This window comes from Mobula hypostoma, chromosome 19 (assembly GCF_963921235.1).
Source record: "Mobula hypostoma chromosome 19, sMobHyp1.1, whole genome shotgun sequence".
Lineage (NCBI taxonomy): Eukaryota > Metazoa > Chordata > Chondrichthyes > Myliobatiformes > Myliobatidae > Mobula > Mobula hypostoma.
The window spans coordinates 39,356,578-39,380,275 of NC_086115.1; the positions used below are offsets into that span (position 1 = coordinate 39,356,578).

Below are 23,698 nucleotides of genomic sequence, written 5' to 3' on the forward strand. Positions count from 1 at the left end.
TACCGTCTGCGTGAGATGATGGGGCTATCGGGACTTGAGACTTTTTTTTTACCATGCCCATGGCCTGCTCTTTATCAAATTATAGTATTACTTTGCACTGTTGTAACTATATATTATAATTATGTGGTTTTGTCAGTTTTAGTCTTGGTTTGTCCTGTGTTTCTTGTGTTATCATTCTGGAGGAACATTGTATCATTTTTTAATGCATGCATTTCTAAATGACAATAAACGAGGACTGAGTGTCCTCATAAAAGGACCCTGATGGCAGTTATTTATAGGCCTCCAAACAGCTGCAGGGATGTGGACTACAAATTACAAACGGAAATAGAAAAGGCTTGTCAGAAGGGCAGTGTTATGATAATTGTGGGGGATTTTAACATGCAAGTGGATTGGGAAAATCAGGTCGGCACTGGATCTCAAGAGAGAGAATTTGTAGAATGTCTGTGAGATGGCTTTTTAGAACAGCTTGTTGTTGAGCCCACTAGGGGATTGGCTGTACTGGATTGGGTATTGTGTAATGAACCGGAGGTGATTAGAGAGATTGAGGTTAAGGAATCCTTAGGAGGCAGTGATCATAACATGATTGAGTTCACTGTGAAATTTGAAAAAGAGAAGCCGAAATCTGATGTGTCGATGTTTCAGTGGAGTAAAGGAAATTACAGTGGCATGAGAGAGGAACTGGCAAAAGTTGACTGGAAAGGGACACTGGCAGGAAAGACAGCAGAGCAGCAGTGGCTGGAGTTTATGCGAGAAATGAGGAAGGTGCAAGACAGGTATATTCCAAAAAAGAAGAAATTTTCGAGTGGAAAAAGGATGCAACCGTGGTTGACAAGAGAAGTCAAAGCCAAAGTTAAAGCAAAGGAGAGGGCATACAAGAAAGCAAAGATTAGTGGGAAGACAGAGGATTGGGAAGTTTTTAAAACCTTACAAAAGGAAACCAAGAAGGTCATTAGGAGGGAAAAGATTAATTATGAGAGGAAGCTAGCAAATAATATCAAAGAGGATACTAAAAGCTTTTTCAAGTATATAAAGAGTAAAAGACAGGTGAGAGTAGATATAGGACTGATAGAAAATGATGCTGGAGAAATTGTAATGGGAGATAAGGAGGTGGCAGAGGAACTGAACGAGTATTTTTGCATCAGTCTTTACTGAGGAAGACATTAGCAGTATACCGGACACTCAAGGGTGGCAGGGAAGAGAAGTGTGCGCAGTCACAATTACGACAGAGAAAGTACTCAGGAAGCTGAATAGTCTAAAGGTAGATAAATCTCCTGGACCAGATGGAATGCACCCTCGTGTTCTGAAGGAAGTAGGTGTGGAGATTGCGGAGGCATTAGCGATGATCTTTCAAAAGTCGATAGATTCTGGCATGGTTCCGGAGGACTGGAAGATTGCAAATGTCACTCCGCTATTTAAGAAGGGGGCAAGGAAGCAAAAAGGAAATTATAGACCTGTTAGCTTGATATCAGTGGTTGGGAAGTTGTTGGAGTTGATTGTCAAGGATGAGGTTACAGAGTACTTGGAGGCATATAACAAGATAGGCAGAACTCAGCATGGATTCCTTAAAGGAAAATCCTGCCTGACAAACCTATTACAATTTTTTGAGGAAATTACCAGTAGGCTAGACAAGGGAGATGCAGTGGATGTTGTATATTTGGATTTTCAGAAGGCCTTTGACAAGGTGCCACACATGAGGCTGCTAAACAAGATGAGAGCCCATGGAATTATGGGAAGGTTACATACGTGGATAGAGCGTTGGCTGATTGGCAGGAAACAGAGAGTGGGAATAAAGGGATCCTATTCTGGTTGGCTGCCGGTTACCAGTGGTGTTCCACAGGGGTCTGTGTTGGGGCCGCTTCTTTTTACATTGTACATCAACGATTTGGATTATGGAATAGATGGCTTTGTGGCTAAGTTTGCTGATGGTACGAAGATAGGTGGAGGGGCCAGTAGTGCTGAGGAAACGGAGAGTTTGCAGAGAGACTTGGATAGATTGGAAGAATGGGCAGAGAAGTGGCAAATGAAGTATAATGTTGGAAAGTGTATGGTTATGCACTTTGGCAGAAATAATAAACGGGCAGACTATTATTTAAATGGGGAAAGAATTCAACGGTGAGGTGCAACGGGACTTGGGAGTCCTTGTACAGGATACCCTTGAAGTTAACCTCCAGGTTGAGTCAGTAGTGAAGAAGGCGAATGCAATGTTGGCATTCATTTCTAGAGGAATAGAGTATAGGAGCAGGGATGTGATATTGAGGCTCTATAAGGCGCTGGTGAGAACTCACTTGGAGTACTGTGGGCAGTTTTGGTCTCCTTATTTTAAGAAAGGATGTACTGACGTTGGAGAGGGTATAGAGAAGATTTACTAGAATGATTCCAGGAATGAGAGGGTTAACATATGAGGAACGTTTGTCCGCTCTTGGACTGTATTCCTTGGAGTTTAGAAGAATGAGGGGAGACCTCATAGAAACATTTCGAATGTTGAAAGGCATGGACAGAGTGGATGTGGCACAGTTGTTTCCCATGATGGGGGAGTCTAGTACGAGAGAGCATGACTTAAGGATTGAAGGGCGCCCATTCAGAACAGAAATACGAAGAAATTTTTTTAGTCAGAGAGTGGTGAATCTATGGAATTTGTTGCCACGGGCAGCAGTGGAGCCTAAGTCGTTGGGTGTATTTAAGGCAGAGATTGATAGGTATCTGAGTAGCCAGGGCATCAAAGATTATGGTGAGAAGGCGGGGGAGTGGGACTAAATGGGAGAATGGATCAGCTCATGATAAAATGGCGGAGCAGACTTGATGGGCCGAATGGCCGACTTCTGCTCCTTTGTCTTATGGTCTTATGGTCTAATCTAAAAAAATACTTTATCAAACACAAAGAAGAAAAAATCTACAGCTACTGGAAATCTGAGCAACACACTCACAATGCTGGATGAATTCAGCAGGCCGGGCAGCATCTTTGGCAGGACTACAGCCTGAAACGTCAACTGTACTCCATTCCATAGATGCTGCCTGGCTTGCTGAGTTCCTCCAGCATTTTGTGTGTGTTGCTCAGATTTCCAGCACCTTCAGGTTTTCTCCCCTTTGTGGTTGGATTACTACTCTGCTAAATCTCGTCCAGGGATGCCTACGCTGAAGAAGTTTAAATCTTCCATTCGTGTACTGCTGAAGTGTTTCAGCCTGAAACATTCATTGTACTCTTTTCCATAGATGCTGTCTTGACTGCTGAGTTCCTCCATCATTTTGTGTGTGGTGCAGTACTTTATCAAGCTTAGCACTATCTCACGAGAATGGAATGCATGAGATTGTAATATTTGTACATCAGTTTTGGTCATGATACATGTGGGAAAAAATCATAAGCTCATGGCATTGCATTTTACCTTTTTGTTTGACCAGACCTGTGTGTAATGGAGATGCACCAAGATGTTGCCTGGATGGAGGATTTCAGTTATGGGGAGAGGTTGGACAGGGTGGGCTTGTTTTCCATATAGACACAGGCAAAAAGATGGGGCATGGACACAGTAAGTCCAAAGTCTTTTTTCTATTCTTCAGAGCTCTATGACTCTATGACCAAGTTTACTGCTCTGCATACTTTTGATTGGTAGTCACTGCATACAACAAGATGATGTGATGCTTGACCCCAGAGCAATTTTGAACCTTCAAGGATTGTTCTAATTATTTAAAACCAGGTATAATTTTACCCCATTCTTTAAGGCTAATATTCTACCTTTTTATTAATTACATTATTATTAACCTGTCATGCTAAGATTTGTACACAAGTACCTATAGGCCTTCCTCAGCTGTTCTTGCTTAGACATAATATCATTTTGATATTCTTCATATCAAAATGTAGTACCTTGCATTTTATTGTACTGTATTTTCACATGTCAGTTTTGATGAAGCCAACGTGCTAAATATCCTTTTCACCGCCATGATGACCTCTAATGCTACTTTCAGTGAACTGTGTACTTGTAGTCCTAGATCGGACAGTTCGGAGGTGGTCCAAGTGCAGGCGGAGAGACACAGACACAAAATGAACATCCCTGAAGAAGGTGTCAGAGTTTGTCATCAAAACGTCGGTTATAATCAATACCTGTACCTGGCCAGAAGACTGAGAAGCGTTTATTCAATCATATATGTCAGAAAAGCACTCGATCCTTTTTCACAGAATGAACAGTTCACTGAGTTTAATAAGAACTGTACGGAACGAAGGAAAATAATGAATGCTAGTCCAAAAGGGCTGCTAATTAAAAGTCTCAAACTAACTAAACCTAATGCTGTTACTGTGGCTCAAAAGCAGTAATCCAGAACTAAATTGTTATTGCTCCTTTAATAGCATCTATCTAAATCACTAATCTTCTTTCCTGGAATGTGGACTAAGTTATGCAGGGAGAACTGTTGTCATTGTACTTTGATCGAAACTTGACAAGACTGAATAAAAGGAATACTGTTCAATATAATTACAAAGGAGCCCTGTGAGAACGCCCATATTCTGTGGCTGTGTCCACAGCTGTGACACTCCAAGGCCTCCTTGACAGCCAGAAGTTCTTAGTTTGCAATATCATAGTCATGCAACAAGAAAGTAAAGCACAAAGGTGCAGCGGATTATCTATTGAAGACCACTGAGAGAGTATAGCACCAATGCCAGCATCAGAAGTGTCAACCGAGATGATGAATGGATGGGATGATCTAGATGCTGCAGCACTGGGACAGTCGTGAAGCGTTGCTTTGGCTCTGAGCATGCTTAACCTACTCCACTTGTCCATTGGAAACTGGCGGAGGTCTTCTTGGTGAGTGCATTTATGGGAGTCATGATGGAACTGAAGTTTCTGAAGTGGTCATAAAAGTTTGCGAGCCCTGTGAAGTGCTTCACCTGTTTGACTGCAGGTGGTTTGGGCCACTCTGTGACTGCCTGAACTCTACATGGGTCCATTTGAGCACTGGAAGGGGTGAGGATGTAGCCCAGGAAGGACACCTTCTCTTTGTCGAACTTGTACTTCTCTGGGATGGTGTAAAGTTGTCCTGGAGGAGTCATTCGAGAACCCTTCGACTTGCTGGATGCGTTCCTGGCAGGACTGTCATCCAAATACACAAAAACAAATTGATCCAGCACGTCCTGGAGCACATCACTGACCAGTTCCTGAATAGCAGCAGGGGTATTGGCCAGTCCAAATGGCACCATGAGGTAATCATAGTGGCCAGTGGGGCTGTTGAATACTGTCTTCCACTCATTCCCTTCTAGGATGCGAACCAGGTTGTAAGAGTTGCGTAGATCTGTCTTGGAGAATATGGTTGCTCACTGGATATGTTCAAATGCAGAGGCAAACAGGGGAAGAGGGTTGCAGTCCTTCATTGTGATGTTATTAAGCGGACAATAATCAATGCAAGGACACCCTTCTTGCTCACAAAAAAAGAAGCCTGCCTCTGTTGGTGAGGTGGATATATAGATAAATCCTAAACCTAATGCCTCTTAGATGTATTTTCCAGTGGCCACCATTTTAGAACGGGAGAGTGAAAACAGCTGGCCCCAAGGAGGACTAAAACTAGGTATGAGGTCAATGGTGCAGTTGTATGGCTGATGTGGAGGCAGGGAAGTGGCCCTCTTCTTACTGAGGTTCTGAAGAAAGTCAGCATATTCAGCCAGAACAGCAGACAGGTCGTCACTAGTTGTTGTTTCAGGAGGGGATACGCTGACACGGGTTTGAGCTGCACCCAGAGAGGTAGACGGGCACAAACGTGAAAGCTTACAGAGGCTGGAAATCTAAGCAGCAAACAGAAAATGCTGGAGGAACTCTGCAGGCCAGGCAGCATCTATGGAAAAGAGCAGACTGTCGAAGTTTCGGGCTGAGATCCTTCTTCAGGACTCCAGACATGCCAGTCCCCACTCCTGGAGTGTCTTTAGGGACCAATTAATCCATGGGTTGTGTTGGGAGAGCCGGAAAAGGCCACGAATCAGCGGCAGTTCAGGTGAAAAAAACAAGATCGAAGGAGAGCTGTTCACTATGGTTGCCTTCTAGCACAGGTTGGAGGGGCACTGTGGAAAGGTGGATCTTGCTGGTGCACAGAGGCCGGCCATTCAGATCCTTGTTATCAATATTCTCTCTCAATTGTTGAGCTTGAGAGCTATTCTTGAGGTTGCTGGCTGCCCTAGAGTCAATAAATACAGAACTCACAGGGGTGGGACCCCACAACAGTGAGGCCTGGAGAATTACTTAATTAAGGAAGGATGCTTGCAGGGAGAATTGGCCCGTCAGTATTCCCATTCTTACTCCTGGGCACTTGGGGCATATAACACCCAGAAGTATCCTGGAGATCCTCAGTAGAGTCAGTGACCTGTTCTTATACGCCGACCTCTTTTCCCCTGAGATTTGAGTAACTCTACAAAAAACTCTAAAAGGTTGGTCAAGCATGACTTTCCACACACAAAGCCATGTTAATCATACTGTGTCTATCCAATAGCAGCTATATCTTGTCCCTCAGAATTTCCTTCCGTAACTTCCCCAGTACAAATGTCAGACTGACCAGACTGTCGTTCCCTGTCTTGTCCTTGTTATCCTTCTTAAACAATGCAACAACTTTACATACCTTTCAATCTTTGGGAACTCTACTGGTGAATTCAGCAGATATCTCTGCAAGGGCCTTCAGAATTTCTCCTGTAGTCTTACACAAAGTCCAACGATGCATTGATTCAGGCCTTGGATTTATCCATCTTAATTCACTGTAAGGTTGCTTATAACTCCTCTCTGGTAATTGGAATGTTCTCCACTTATTTCCCCTATCTCTAGAGCATCCTAGATTTCCTCTTCAGAATTATTCATTAAAAATCCCACCCATTTCTTGCAGCTCAAGACACAGGCAGCTCTTCTGACCTCTGAGGGGACCTATGCACCCCACCCTCCCTGGCCACCCTTTTATTCTGAATAGAGCTATAGAACCTCTTGAGATTTTTCTTAAGCTTATCTGCCAGATCCTTCTCATCTCCACTCTTTGTCCTCCTGATTTCCTCCTTATGAGTATTCAAATCTTTTTATAGGTTATGAAGGGATTCACTCATCTCTGACCTCCCGTGCCTTAATATCTCTGGTCAGCCAGGTTTCCCTGAACAGAAGGATGCTGCTCCTGGATTCTTCATATAAACTTTTTCAAAGCCTCCCACTTGCTATAGTCCTGATGAAGGGTCTTGACGCGAAACATTCACTGTACCTCTTCCTAGAGATGCTGCCTGGCCTGCTGCATTCACCAGCAACTTTGATGTGTGTTGCTTGAATTTCCAGCATCTGCAGAATTCTTCGTGCTTGCCACTTGCTATTCACTTCTTTCCTTCGAACAGGCTCGCCTAATGAACCTGTGTAAGATCCTGCTTAATTCTGTCAGCAGTAACTTGCTCCAGTTTAGTATCATGACCTCTGACCTGTCCTATCCTTTTACATCACCATCTTAAAACTAATAGAAGTACGGTTGCTAGAGCCAAAGTGCTCCCTAACTGCCACTTCAGTTATCTGCTCTGCCTGGTTCCTTCAGAAAAAGTTCAGTATTGCACCCTCCCAAGAAGGGCCCTCTATATATCGACTCATGAAACTTTTCTGGGCTTATTACACAAATTCCTCTCCAGACCTCTTACACTCTGTGTGGCCCAGTCAATACCAGGGAAGTTAAGATTTCCAGCAATACAATTGTATCATTTTTACAACCATCAACATCTTCTCTATACACCTGCTCCTCAAGGTCCTGCTGACTACTCGGGGGTGGGGGGGGGCTCTATAAACAGCTGCATCACAGTGACTCTAAGTTCTACACACATGGCTTTGTTGGAAGATCCCTCAAAAGTACTGCTGTTATGTCCTCCCTTATCAAAATACCAACAACCGCATTTGCTTACCTGCACCTTTCTCATGCCTGCAGCATCTGTATCCTGGAATACTGAGCTGCCAATCCTACCGTTCCCCCAGCCTTGTTTCTGATATGGCTGTAACACCTATTGAATTAAAGTAATTGACATGTAACAGTTTTAACATTGTCACTAGAAAACCAACAATTATTTAGGAATCCTTGCTTCTACAGTATATTCATTATGCAGCTCTAAGCAAGCGCTGCTGTAAAATCACCTTGCTGAGATAACTGTTTTACAAGGCTTGTTAATAATTTTTGTCTCCACTTTTCCCACTGATATCTTGCTGCTTAAAAACTAGTAAATTATACAACAGCTTCAAGTACATTGATTTTGAGATTTACTTTGTATTGGAATAAAGCTACAGGTTTTCATCATCTGTGATTATTGATTTCACAGCATTAGTCTGGGAGACCACAGAACAGCTCTCTGATATTGAAGTAATAACGTTATGTTGGAAAGGTTCTGTCTAATTAAAGTTATCTAAATCTTTATCTGTAAGGTAGATTGATAGATTTTCGAAGCCTTTATATATACTTTACTCTGTTCTATGTCTATGAAATGTTAGTTTCTTGGCAGCAGGGGGACATGGGATTAATGCAAGCACAGACATTTCAATTGGTGTGAAGGACATACACCTTCGAGTTTGCTCTCAGATGCTCATTAACCCCTTGCTCAGTACCTCGCACAACAGAGCCAAGCCCTACTGAAAATGAAGGACATGAAGAATGCTGGGAAAAAACACACTCATCAGTTATGTGGTTGCATGTGACAGCAGCTCTTTTGCTGAATAGTATCTGGTTCTTCCATAGAATGCCCAGCTTCTAGCCTCTCCAACATTCTACCCTCTATTCTGCATAGCAGGTATAAAGGGCCCAAGCCTACACATGTTGGCAACGCTAATCCAGTGCTAGCAGAGGAGATCCAGCTAGCAGTACACCAGAATTTAACCTAACTGAATGGGTGGAAGGAAAATAAGCAGCATTTCATTCTAGCTCTTAAATGCCTCATTATCCTCCTGCTTCAAGAACAGACTACAGAGGAAATAATACTACTTATCCTAATAGGTGAAATTTCAAATTACTTACCTGATTTGGTGAGAGACAATGAAATATTTGGCGGCACTGTTTCCAAAATTACATGGCTGTAATGCGTTAAATGTCAGAATGTCTCAAGCACAAGTGGAAATTATGGAGTATTAAACCTGCATACTACACCATTGGGGCTACTAAATAATAAGGAGCACTTAAAGCATTCAATATTACATCATTGTGTTATACTAACACAATGATGTGTCAATGAACAGTAGAGGGAAGTGTCCCAGTGTGTGGATGGTGGACAGATAGCTTGTGTGGAGGACAGGAAAGAAAGGGAAAGGAACAGGGTGATGGGAGGCTGGGGTGGGTTTAGGAGGTTAGAGAGAGAGGGGATCAGGAGTATCCTTCCCTACTGGCCCAGTGTTCATTTACCCTCCCTCTATTAATCATCTTGGTGAGGGCAAAAAGGAGCAGATGGGCTAGCCCATACCACAGCTTCTGACTCCTGTATTGTTTCCAACTGAGGCAGGGAAATAAATACAAATAACAACGCCCTGTCTTTAGGGAGAGATAACACAGGAACTTGCCACAGGAAGTTTCACAGGAATTTGTCCCAGAATTCACTGCTGCCACAAAAGAACAAAAATATTGATCATTTCTATGTTCTATGTTCTATATCATACAGAGATAATAAATGTAATTCAGTGATCTGCAAGGGCCTGAATATGCTGATCAAATTGACAATAACATTTCAATATTGTGTAGTTTTCACATTATTTTATACCAACTATAGCTGATTTGAAAGTGTCATCCTGTGGCCTTCTGCCATTCTGAAATATGCATATTCATCAAATGTGAAGAGTAGCTGGTAACTTTCTTTTTAAAGCTTGCTCAAAATGAGTAAGCTGACATCTTCATGCAAGTGGTTGCCTGCCTTCATGCCAAAAATATAGACAACTGCTATCAGATCTAATCTAGCTCACTGCACATACCATCTGGTGCCACAAATCCCAATACCATATTTTGAACATAATGAAGAACTGAAGAACACAATAGACAATAAAGCATTGTGTTTAGAGTCCTTAATTCAAACAAGCCAAAATTGCTGAAAATGTTTCTGGCTGAATAATAAGTGGAAAGAATCCTAGCTTAAGCACCAATATACATCAACAGCTGGCAAAGATGTGAAAATTCATTTAGTGGGCAATTGCCAAATTATAAATTCACATTTTCTTTGTGATGCGAGTCATAACTGCTGTTCCATGATAGTTCATTTTATTTTTTGTAATTACCTGCTATTTTATATTTACTTATAACTTTGAATAAGATTTCTGATGGCCTAATTGAGAGTTATTGAGGATGTGTTCAGTTCCTGTTTCTGAATTCTGTTTCTAAATTTCTCTTCCTTTATGAATTTTACCTAGCATCAAAATGGATTCTGACATATTAATAGAGAAGAAGGTTTTCTGTGGCATTTCTGTGTGTGAAAGCGCTTATTTGTATTTAGGTGAAATTAGGTTGTTGGATCTCCAGTAGTCTTCAATCTACATTTGTTTACACTTGCAATTTTGACAACGATAATGGAAGAAGTAATTAATCACTGCAGTGTCCCTCTTTAGATTATGAAATGACAACTGTAGTATGTGGATTGATATTGGATATGAAGCATGGCAGGTACCAATCTTTTAATTGGACCAGCAATTGAAATGCAGATTTGACATATTTTAAATGGATTCGGCAGAATATTGTGAAGCACCATGAATGACAACTCTTGCTCCCCCAAAACCCACTCACAAAGACGAGTTGAAGTGATCATTAGAAATCAACACAATTTTGATTCTTTCCAGAGTTGCTACCAGTTTTCAAAGTCTGTAGGTATGTGCTGAAGTGACCGCTAACTGCAAGATTCTGTAGAGTTTAGTTGCTTCTAGTTGCTGCCTCATATAACTGTAGCAATGAACCCTCCTCTTGAAGTTGAGTGTGGCTGTGTGAATGAATAGAAGCCAATCAGAGCGGGATATATCACTGGAAGAAGCAGGAAAAAGAAAGAAATTTCCACTGCAGAATGCGTGCATTCAGGATCCATTCTCCTTTTTGAACTTCATCAATGATTGAGGTTTGTTATGGAGGTTGTACTGAAGCCTCACCTCCACTGCAACTCAAACCTTCTGGCAGAACGTGGAGAGCAGCGTCAGTGCCAGGAAAGCTGACCATGCTTATGAACTTATATGCATAAACACGAGGAATTCTGCAGATGCTGGAAATTCAAGCAACACACATCAAAGTTGCTGGCAAGACCCGACACAGACCAGGAGATCGTTTTGCTGAACACCTACGCTCTGTCCGCCAGAGAAAGCAGGATCTCCCAGTGGCCACACATTTTAATTCCACATCCCATTCCCATTCTGATATGTCTATCCACGGCCTCCTCTACTGTAAAGATGAAGCCACACTCAGGTTGGAGGAACAACACCTTATATTCCATCTGGGTAGCCTCCAACCTGATGGCATGAACATTGACTTCTCTAACTTCCGCTAATGCCCCACCTCCCCCTCGTACCCCATCCGTTATTTATTTATATACACACATTCTTTCTGTCTCTCTCCTTTTTCTCCCTCTGTCCCTCTGACTATACCCCTTGCCCATCCTCTGGGTTTTTTCCCCTCCTCCCCCTTTTCCTTCTCCCTGGGCCTCCTGTCCCATGATCCTCTCATATCCCTTTTGCCAATCACCTGTCCAGCTCTTAGCTCCATCCCTCCCCCTCCTGCCTTCTCCTATCATTTTGGATCTCCCCCTCTCCCTCCCATTTTCAAATCTCGTACTAGCTCTTCCTTCAGTTAGTCCTGACGAAGGGTCTCGGCCCGAAACATCGACTGCACCTCTTTCTAGAGATGCTGCCTGGCCTGCGGCATTCACCAGCAACTTTGATGTGTGTTGCTTGAAATTATATGCAACTAGCTTTTTCCAGGCTGACACCGGAAATGTCAGCAATGTGCACTGTATGTTCATCGGTATATATTCCCAGGCTGACACCCGAAATGTCAGCAATGTGCACTGTATGTTCATCGGTATATATTCCCAGCCATTGCTTCATGCAGACTAATACCTGCTGTCCTATTACCACCCATGATGCCTTCATTCATGCTGTGATAACTGTGTCATTTGTATTGGCTTTAACATTGCAATGTAATGGCCTCAGGAGCTATCTGATGATAATGTGTTTGCTAGATCTGACGCATGACATACACAGGGATGAGGAGTTTGCATTGACAAAAGCCACAGTCCTACATATTATCTTCTAGATGAGAAAGGTATAATGCTGATATTCCATGCTTTGACTGTATTGAAGAAGCCTTGCAGTGATCAACTGGATGGGTCCCTGATCTTTGATGCGTGTTGTAAGCTGGCCTGCATGAGGAAGTGGATCTTGTCATCGAGGAGCTGAAGACCGTGAGCACAAGCAAGAGGAGGAACAGAAGAAGGAAGAGAAAGATGAGTAAGAGGCGAAGGTGGAAGGAAATGCTGTAAGTGTGAGATCTGCAGCAGTGCTAAATGAATTGGGCGGGGACCTGAAGCATCTTGGGTTAGAGTTTTGACTGAAAGGGTTTGTTGGCAAGTGAACAGACATAGTAATTTGATCAGTGGCTGAACTCAGTGGTTGAGATGGCAAGATATGCCAATTGAATATTTATTCTATGACTTTGACCTCTCCTTTGAGATAATTGAGTTCCTTGCTAGTTAATGCATTAGGTTTTTGGGGCTAACCTCCTGACATTGACTTCCACAACTGTCGGCTCACACTATCTTATTGGCAAACAGATTTAATTTTGTCTCATGTATATCAAATTTTCCACAAGACTTCTGATGTACATCTACCAAGAACCGATTTCATGGTATCTCCATTGATTGGCTGTGGTTGTTTGCTGCACTGAGTTCTATCGCCAATTGTAATAGAACCTCCAGAAATCACAGTTACCGATTCTTTAATCACTATAGCCAAACTTTAAGAAGTATGGTATGTAATGATATTGACCTATGCTCTGCTGATACCATACCTGATAAACAACTTGATGAAGGATTGACATCATTTAGCCAGGCACCACAATACTGATACACTCTCTGCATTGCATTGAATGGGCAAGGGACCATCAAAAATTGGGATTCTTGGAACTGTGTTCTTGAGTTGTTGGGTTTGGTCTCCAATGATTTTCTTTCCTGACAATGTTTGTTACAAAAATCTATAACTTTGAACTGTTTCAGTTGCGTGTTCTTTTATTTATATGTGATGCCAAAGTTATTTGGTGTCTGTCGGATTCAGGCCAAGTGCTTTGTTTGGCAGGCCAACCAGCTATCTGTTTATACCTTGTCAAGGATTAATTGGAAATGCAAAACCTGATGGAGGTGTTGATTGCTATTTAATTCAGTTAGTACCATCCTAGTTCATGCTGATATTGATTGACATTCAAGATGTTACCCCGATGGTATTGGTATCCTTTTATAATTCATAGTGATGTCTTTTTTTAAAAATAGAAAGCTGAACTGCCAAGATTCATCCTCTTTCTTTTACAGGCTTACATGATTTGGAAGCTTAATAACAGATTGAATTGTATTAATTTCTCAGGTAAACTCTCAGGATGGACTAGTTAAATATCACTGAAAAGAGCCAATTAAGTTCCCAGAACTATCATTGCTTTGAATTAAGTAATTTAAAATCCTTCCCACATCCCCAGTGATATGCTCGTAGGCTAATTTGCTTCAGTAAATTACCCCTAGTGCTGGTGCATGGTTGAAGGATCGGGGGCAGTTCACTGGTTATGAGAGAGAGAATGGGCTAGAGAGAAATAAATGAGGGAACGGAATTGAAATGATTGGTTGGAGAACCAGCACCAGCTTGATGGGCTGAATGGCTTTCTTCTATGTCATAATAAAGATAGGCACATGAAACATACTTGTTGAACTTAATTTGCTGAAGCACTTTTGTTTTTATGATTGTACATCTTCATAATCATAAATTGATAATTTTTTGTGTGATAATGCCAAACAGCAAGATGCTTCCTGACAATTAAGAGATTTAGTAAGATGAACAACTGTACTTACATAGTTCATTTCATAACCTTATAAAGCTCGAGAGCTTTATAATCTAAAATACAAAGCACTTGAGATGATGACAATGCCTATATTTTCATCTTCTCATCTTTTCAAACTCTCAAATAATGTTAGGAACTATCTTGTCTGTTGGCTGAAGCCACAGCAAGGGTGTCTCCTGTTCCAATGCTGTAATGAAGCTACAGACAAGGGCTTCTTTGGATTATCTTTCCAAGTAATCACATGTAGGGCAATATAGAAGAATATAACTTGGCTAATTACTATCCCTTAAAGAGAGATCTGTTCAATGTTCAATGTTCTACGTTCCTCCTTAGAACACCTGGAGAACAAAGATACATACTTAAGGCTCCTTTTCATTGACTACAGCTCTGTCTTTAATACCATCATTCCAAATAAACTGATCCCTAAGCTCCGGAACCTGGGCCTTAGCACTCAGATCTGCAGCTGGATCTTCGACTTGCTCACAGACAGGACCTAGGCTGTAAAAGTAGAGGACAAGCTCTCCTGTACCATCACTCTGAGCACCAGTGCCCCACAAGGCTGTGTACTCAGCCCCCTGCTGTACTCACTGTACACCCATGATTGTGTAGCCAAGTTTCCATCAAACTCAATATACAAGTTTGCTGATGACACAACAATTGTAGGCCGTATCTCGGGTAATAAAGAGTTTGAGTACAGAGAGGAAATTAACACCCCTCAACGTCAGCAAGACAAAGGAATTGGTTGTTGACTTCAGAAGGAGTAGCGGACCGCACAACCCAATTTACATCGGTGGTGCGCAAGTGGAACAGGTCAAAAGCATTAAGTTCCTCGGGGTCAATTTTTGTCAGTGTTCACAAATACCCTAATCCAAATATTCGTTAACTCTGGCTCTAATATTCCCAGAAGTCCAGCTCAGTCCCCCAAATCTCACAACAACGTTCCAGGCATGAGGTGTTGCACTTTGGAATCAAATAAAAAGAGAAAATATATAGTTAATGTTTGGCCTTGAATAGTATTGAGGTACAGAGAGATCTTGGGAGACAGGACCACACTTCCCTGAAAGTGGCTGAATAAGATTTAGGGTGGTAAGGAAGGCGTGTGGAATACTTGCCTTCATTGGTAGGGGTGTTGTGTCATGCTATTATATAAAAATTAAGTCAGACTGCTCCTGGAGAAAAGCTCCTGCATGCTTTTCTCTTCTCTCCATCATAGGAAAAGGTGCAGAAAAGGTTTACCAGGATGCTGACTGGTTTAGAAGAGATGAGCTACAAGGAAAGACTGGACAAACTTGGGTTGTTCTCTGTATAGTGTTTGAGGCTGATGGGAGGCATGAAAGAGACTTTTAAAATTATGAGGGGCATAGATAGGGTAGACAGTCAGAATCTTTCCCACAAAGTAGAAATGCCAAATTCTCGAGGACATTGTGCTGGGTTTGGGTTACCAGCAGTAGTAGAGGAAGCAGGCTCCTTGGTGGACTTCAAGAGGCTTTTAGATGGACAAAACTATATGGAGAACATCTAGTATAAATTGATATCAAGATTGTCAAGACGTCATTGGCCAAATGGTCTGTCCAGTGCAACACTGTTCTATGTATCTTGGGACGGACATTAGTGTTGAGCCAAGCTCTGCCAGATTCCAGATTCCATGCCAATGCTGCTTTATTTTGTGGCCACTCCTAAGATGAAAAGCCCACATAATATAACCTGACAAAAGCAATCCTGATCTTAGGGGATCTCTGCCTGGTTCTATACAGTGTGACATCTGTTAGGGGGAAAGGCTAAAAGGAAACAAAAACTTGTTTTAAAAAATGCAAGTTCTGTTCTTCAGTTGTGATTTATCTGTTATCTCAAAGTTTACCAGCATGGTCCACAGCAATGCCTGCCTTTTCACTGGCTGCATATAACTCTCCCCAACTCTTCCTCAGCTGCATTGATGACTGCATTGGTGCTGCTGCTTCATGCACCCATGCTGAGCCTGTCAATTTTCATCAATCTTGTCTCCAACTCCTGCCCTTAAATTCACTTGGTCCATTTTTGACACCCCTCTCCCTTTATTGATCTCTTTGCCTCCATCTCTGGAGACAAACTTTTGACCAACATCTTTTATAAACTTGCTGATTCCCGCGACTATCTTGTCTATAATGCTTCCCACCCTGTCTCCTGTAAAAATACTATTCCCTTCTCTCAGTTCTTTCATTCTACTTTGTTAGCATCATATTTTTTTTTATATTACAGAGGATCTTTAATTCTTGAACAATGTTGCAAGCAACATGCGGATTTCATAGCTTTCATTTGCTGAGTTAATGAATTCATTAACCTAGCTAATGACTACTGTGAAGCCTGCAATTACTTGTTGCCAACATCATACAATTCATAATTCAATGGGTCCAGTGAGAAACTGAAAACCATTATTTAATTCTGCATTTAATTTTGTTGCATTTCTTCTCTTAGGAGCAGAAGACCTGCCTGCTTCAGTCAGATCTATCACCAGCTTCACCGGTGACAACTGTCTCTCAGTTTGCGTGTCAGAGGAAATCAACACTTGACAATAAAAACAAGATATTCACGGTAAAGCTCATCAAGAAGTGTTTTGCTTTATTTTTAGCATTATAGCTTTATAATTAACATTATTTGTTTCCTACCTGGCAGACAAGTGGTAAATAAGTTCAATGGGTAAGATTTCTCTGGGACTAGAGTGACTACTGACTTCCCAACACATCTCAAAAGGATTATACTAGTTAATACGCAAACATTCCAAAGATTTACCACCGTCTGGTCCCAGTCTTCCAGAAAGGTAACTCACATGCGAAGTGTGAATTCTGGACAAAACTAGAATCACTGAAAGGATACTGGACAGCTATGTCCAGTATCGCCTCCTACAAAGTGAAACTAAGCAGCATACAGTAGGTGACAACAAGACTTCACTCTCAGATGAGCTCAATGCCTTTTATTCTCATGTTGACCATCAAAACATAGAGGCACCTTCACAAATTTCAACACCCCTAGATGATTTCAATCTCGGAGGCTGACAGAAGAGCACCTTTAGAAGGGGGAAACCACGGAAAGCATCCAGCCCATGGGATACCTGGCCAATTACTCAACACTGTGCTGATCATGTGGCTGGAATGTTCTCTGATACCTTTAACCGCTCACTACCACAGTCTGAAGTTCCACCTGCTTCAGACAGGCTTCAATTATACTAGTATCTAGGAAGAAAGTGGCAACCTGACTCAATGACTATTGTCTAGTAGCACTTACATCCACCGTGATGAAGTGGTTTGAGAGGTTGGTGATGAAACATACATCTCCTGACTGAGAAGCAGCTTGCATCCAGTTTGCCTACCGGAGTAACAGGTCAACAGATGATACCATCTGCTGGCTCTTCACTCAGCTCTGGAACATTTGGATAGAGAAGATACAGTGGCATGCAAAAGTTTGGGCACCCCTGGTCAAAATTTCTGTTACTGTGAATAGCTAAGTGAGTAGAAGATGAACTGATTTCCAAAAGGCATAAAATTAAAGATGGCACATTTCTTTAATATTTTAAGCAAGAAAGCTTTTTTATTTCCATCTTTTACATGGCAGTACTTAGTAACACCCCCTTTAGCAAGTATCACAGCGAAAGTCCCCCAAACAAGTATTGAAAGACTCTTAGCTGGCTACAAAAAGCATTTACAAGCTGTGATACTTGCCAAACGGGGCGTTGCTAAATACTGCCATGCAGGGTGCCCAAACTTTTGCTTCGGGCCCTTTTCCTTTTCTTGTTATTTTGAAACTGTAAAAGATGGAAATAAAAATGTTTTCTTGCTTAAAATATTAAAGAAATGTGTTATCTTTAACTTTATGCCTTTTGGAAATCAGTTCATCTTTTACTCGCTTAGCTGTTCACAGTAACAGAAATTTTGACCGGGGCGCCCAAACTTTTGCATGCCACTGTACATATATCAGTATGCTCTTCATTGACTACAGATCAGTATTCGATACTATAATCTCCTCAAAGCTAATCAATAAGCTCAAAGACCTAGGCCTCGGTATCTCTTTATGCAGCTGGATCCTTTATTTCCTTTATTTACAGCCCCCAGTCAGTTTGGATTGGCAACAACATCTCTTTCGCAACATTTCCTCAGAACAGGTGCACCACAGGGCTGTGTACATACCCTCTGCATTACTTGTTTTATACTTATGACTGTGAGACTAAGCACAACTCCAATGCCATATTTAACTTTGCTGATGACACCGCTATCATTGGCCAAATCAGAGGCGGTGACGAATCAGCATTTGGGAAGGAGATTGAAAATATGGCTGAATGGTGCCACAGCAACAATCTTTCTTTCTTTTTCAATCTTTTTATTAGTTTCATAAAATATAAACATAACATAAAAATAGTACAAAGTTATTGGGAATACATTGTTATACTTAACATGAGTAATTATGGAACCAAATAGGAGTTGATTGACAAAACTCCCAATCATATAGGATACCAATGAATAATACATAACAAAAAAAAATATCTGGACAAAAATCATGAAAAAAGAAAAAAAAAGAAAAAAAATAACCCCCTCAAAAAATGCTAATCTGAACAGAATTAATCAACTAAACTGAAAAAAAGACCTGGGCTGTTTTAACATTGTAAAAAATGGGAGAAAAGAAAACCTTAGTGTCGATAACTCCGTTCCTCTCAACCAACACTACAGAGATGTAAAATAAGTTTGGAAATGGCCAAATTACATAATATGAAAATGCTGAATAAATAGCCTCCAAGTTTTTTCAAATTTAATGGAAGGGTCGTAAATCACACTTCTAATTTTTTTCCAAAATTAAACACAACATAGTCTGTGAAAACCAGTGAAATATAGTAGGGGGGTTAACCTCTTTCCAATTCAGCAAAATGGATCTTCTAGCCATTAAAGTAAGAAATGCAATTATCTGACGAGCTGAAGAGGTTAAATGATTTGATTCTTTCATTAGTAACCCAAAAATAGCAGTAATTGGGTGAGGTTTTAAGTCTATATTCAAAACCATTGAAATAATATCAAAAATATCTTGCCAATATTTTTCCAACAACGGACATGACCAAAACATGTGAGTCAAAGAAGCCATCTCGGAGTGACATCTATCACATATAGGATTTATATAAGAGTAATAACGGGATAGTTTATCTTTGGACATATGAGCCCGGTGCACTACTTTAAACTATATCAACGCATGTTTAGCACATATAGAAGATGAATTAACTAAATGAAGAATCTTTTCCCATTTTTCAATTGGTATAATAATCTTAAGTTCTCTTTCCCAATCAGTTTTAATTTTATTAGATACATCAGGACATAAATTCATAATTATATTATAAATAATTGCTACAACACATTTCTGAGAGAGATTTAAATCTAAATTTTTTTCCAAAATAACAACAATCTTTCATTTAATGTCAGCAAGACCATGGAGTTAATTATTGGATACAGAAGGAGGAAACCAAAGGTCCTTGAGCCAGTCCTCATATCAGAGGTGAAAAGAGTCAGTAATTTTTAATTCCTTAGTGTAATCATTTCAGAGGATCTCTCCTAGGTATGGCACATAAATGCCATTACAAAGAACAATTTTCTCAGAAGTTTGTGAAGATTCTGCACGTCATCTCAAACTTTGACAAACTTCTGTAGCTGTGTGGTGGAGAGTTTACTGGCTGGTTGCATCATGGCCTGATATGGAAACACGGATGCCCTTGATAGAAAGGCCTACAAGAAGTAGTGGATACAGACCAGCCCATCATGGATAATACTGACCCTACCACTGAGCGCATCTATGGCGGGGGGCGGCGGGGGGGAGGTGGTACTGTTGCAAGTAAGCAGCATTCATCATTAAGGACTTTCACCATCCACACCATGCTCTCTTCTCACTGCTGCCATTAGGAAGGAGGTACAGGAGCCTCAGGACCCTCACCGCCAGGTTCAGTATCAGTTAATGTTCCTCAACCATCTGGCTCTTGGACTGGGGGATAATCTCATTCAGCTTCACTTACCTCAACGCTGAACTGTTCCCTCAACCGATGGACTCACTTTCAAGGAGTCTTCATCTCATGTTCACATTGTATATTACTTATTTATTATTATTCTAGGTGTATTTTTATTGTTTCTTAGCTCAAGCTGGTTAAAGCTGAGGTTTCGGCATTCCTCAATTGCTAGGAACTTTTGGACTGTTCTGGTGGTGTTTAGTAATGTGGCTTTCTGGAGATTTACATACATATTGCTGTGTAGGCCTAATTATTTAATGCTCTTGTGTAGTGACTTTGGGAAGGTACCAGTTTTAAATATTACTATTGGGATAAAGTTCATGTTCCATAGTCTTTCAAATTCTTCTTTTAATTCAGCATATCTCTATGTTTGTCACTTAATGATTTCTGTAAGTTGTGCGCGTTTGAAATGACTTTATCTATTATGTAAGTTGTTCTTGCTTTTTTATCCTATAATATTATATCTGGATGGCTATTATGAATTGTCCTATCTGTAATAATGGATTGGTCATAACATTATTTGTAGGACCCTGACTAAAACTGGATCAGGCTTGTATTTATAGTGAGGTATGGTAACTTTTATGAGTTCGTATTTTAAAGCAAGATTTTGGTGAATGATATTTGCCACTTGATTGATCCTGTGTAAGTAATCAGATTGAGTTAAACTGCTGCAGGATCCTGTAATGTGTTGGATTGTTTTTGCTTTCTCTTGGCATCTTCTGCATCTATCATCTTAAATTTGTTGGTCTCTTATTATGTATTTTCGATATTTTTGTGTTAACCACCTGGTCCTGTATTGCCACAGGGAACCCCTCTGTTTCTGAGAAGATGTCTCCAATTCTGAGCGAGGCTTTGGACACTTCCTTGTCAACACCTTGTCTGCTCAGATCAAGGTTTGTCTTCCATGGAGGGTTCTGATCTTCCATTGGTTGACTTTTTCTTTTATCGTGAAATTTCGTCATTTTTCTGGGTTAAGTTTACTTTTTATCAGAATTGTGTGTGCTCACATGGAGTGCTGAATCCTGTTTTTGTTGATGAAAATATATGCTTCAAAGTTTTATCTGACTTCTGTGTAATTTTTGGTAATGTCTGTTATTCCTCTTTCTTCTGTCCTAGGTACTATTAATCTAAGTGTATTTGAATGTGTACATTGTGTTTTCTAAAATTTGACATTTCAGTTCTTAATTTTATTTGCAAGCTTTCCAAATTGGTTTCAGACCAAGAAAATATGCCAAAAGAATGTGTTAATATGGGTATAGCAAAAGTGTTTATGCCCTTGTTATATTTTTACTGTAGAGCTCTGTTTGGCAGATTTTCTTAAGCCTTGAAGTAAATTCTGTTGGAAATTTTCCCTTTATCACACCAATGGTCTATTTTCTTTACTTGTTGATATTCCAGATACTTATATAAGACCATAAGATATAGGAGCAGAAGTAGGCCATTTGGCCAATCAAGTCTGCTGCGCCATTCAATTCTGGGCTGATCAAATTCTTCCAGTCATTCCCACTTCTCTGCCTTCACCCCATACCCTTTGATGCCCTGGCTAATCAAGAAACTATCTATATCTGCCTTAAATGCACCCAATGACCTGGCCTCTACAGCCACTCGTGGCAACAAATTCCACAGATTTACCACCCTCTGACTAAAGTAATTTCTCCACACCTCAATTCTAAAAGGACACTCTTCAATCCTGAAGTCATGCCCTCTTATCCTAGAATCCCCTACCATGGGAAATAACTTTGCCAATATCTAATCTGTTCAGGCCTTTTAACATTTGGATTGTTTCTATGAGATCCCCCCTCATTCTCCTAACTCCAGGGAATACACCTCATACGGTAACCCTTTCATTCCTGGAATCGTTCTTGTGAATCTTCTCTGAACCCTCTCCAATGTCAGTATATCTTTTCTAAAATAAGGAGTCCAAAACTGCACACAATACTCCAAGTGTGATCTCACGAGTGCCTTATAGAGCTTCAACATCACATCCCTGCTCTTATACTTATATACCTCTAGAAATGAACGCCAGCATTATATTTACCTTCTTCACAACTGACTCAACCTGGAGGTTAACCTTTAGCGTATCTTGCACAAGGACTCCCAAGTCCCTTTGCATCTCTGCATTTTGAATTCTCTCCCCATCTAAATAATAGTCTCCCTGTTTATTTCTTCCACCAAAGTGCATGACCATACATTTTCCAACATTGTACCTCATTTGCCACTTCTTTGCCCATTCCCCTAAACTAACTAAGTCTCTCTGCAGGCTCTCTGTTTCCTCGACACTACCTGCTCCTCCCCCTACCTTTGAATCATTGGCAAATTTAGCCACAAATCCATTAATACTGTAGTCCAAATCATTGACATGTTTGATATTCATCCATCGGTTATATTGTGTCCTGTTGCTCTGCCTTATATTCTACTAGCTCTATTGCAGCTTTCTTAATGTTTAATGTTCTGTACTTTGCTACTCCAAAGTTCATATTTATATCTTTAGGAAGTAGTTCTACTACTTGAATTAATTGAATTAAGGCGATTACTCATAGATAGATAAAGGGGATGCAGTGGATGTTGTATATTTGGACTTACAGAAGGCCTTTGATAAGGTGACACAAGAGGCTGCTTACCAAGTTAAGAGCCCATGGCATTACAGGAAAGTTACTGGCATAGTTTGAGGTTTGGCTGATTGGACTTAGACAGATTAGCAGAATCGGCAAGAGTGGCAAATGGAATATAATGTCAGAAAACAAATGTTCGTGCCCTTTAGTAATAGAAATAAATGTGCAGACTATTTTCTAAACGGTGAGAAAATCTAAAAATCTGAGATGCAGTCAGACTTGGCAGTCCTTCTGCAGAACACCCTAAAGGTTAGCTTACAGGTAGAGTCAGTGGTGAGGACGGCAAATGTAATGTTAGCATTCATTTCAAGAGGTCTAGAATACAAGAGTGGGGATGTGATGCTTGAATATTGTGCTTCTCATCTGAGAAGGAATGTGCTGGCCTTGAAGAGGGTAGAGAGAAGGTTCACAAGGATGATTTTTGGAATGAAAGGGTTATCATACGAGGGAAAATGGATGGCTCTGGGTCTGTACTCACTGGAATTTAGAAGGATGAGCAGGGATCTCATAGAAACCTTTTGAATATTGAAAGGCCTTGACAGAGTAGATGTGAAAAGGATGTTTCCCATGGTGGGGCAGTCTAGGCACAGCCTCAGGATAGAGGGGCATCCATATAAAACAGAGAGGAGGAGATATTTCTTAAGCTTGAGGGTGGTGAATTTGTGGAATTTATTACCACAGGCAGCTGTGGAGGCCAGGTCGTTGGATATATTTAAGGCAGAGCTTGATTGGTTCTTGATTGGACATGGCATCAAAGTTTACAGTGAGAAGGCTGGGGAGTGGGGCTGCGGAGGGGAAAATAGGATCAGCCATGATTGAATGGCAGAGAAGGGCCAAATGGCCTAATTCTGTTCCTATGTCCTGTGGTCTTATGGAATCTCAGGTTTCATGGTGACATATGTATACTTTGATAATAAATTTAAGTTAATATTTGAATTGTGATCTCTGCAGCCACCAAAATTACGTGTCATTTGTTTTGATAGGGTCTATCCGTTTGGCATCATTATAGTGCCACACTGCAGGTTGGAGTGAGTTGTTGCTATAAACAAGGGACATAGCCTACAAA

At 40.9% G+C, this 23,698-nt stretch overlaps 1 protein-coding gene across 2 annotated transcripts in view; it reads left to right on the forward strand.

Moving 5' to 3' along the window:
* dntt (deoxynucleotidyltransferase, terminal) overlaps positions 1-23,698 on the forward strand; it is a 329,435-nt gene that overhangs the window by 83,813 nt on the left and 221,924 nt on the right. For both annotated transcript variants that reach the window (XM_063071749.1, XM_063071750.1), the window contains one exon: positions 16,465-16,581. In XM_063071749.1, coding sequence (XP_062927819.1) covers positions 16,465-16,581 — 117 coding nt within the window. The remainder of the gene's footprint in view (positions 1-16,464; positions 16,582-23,698) is intronic.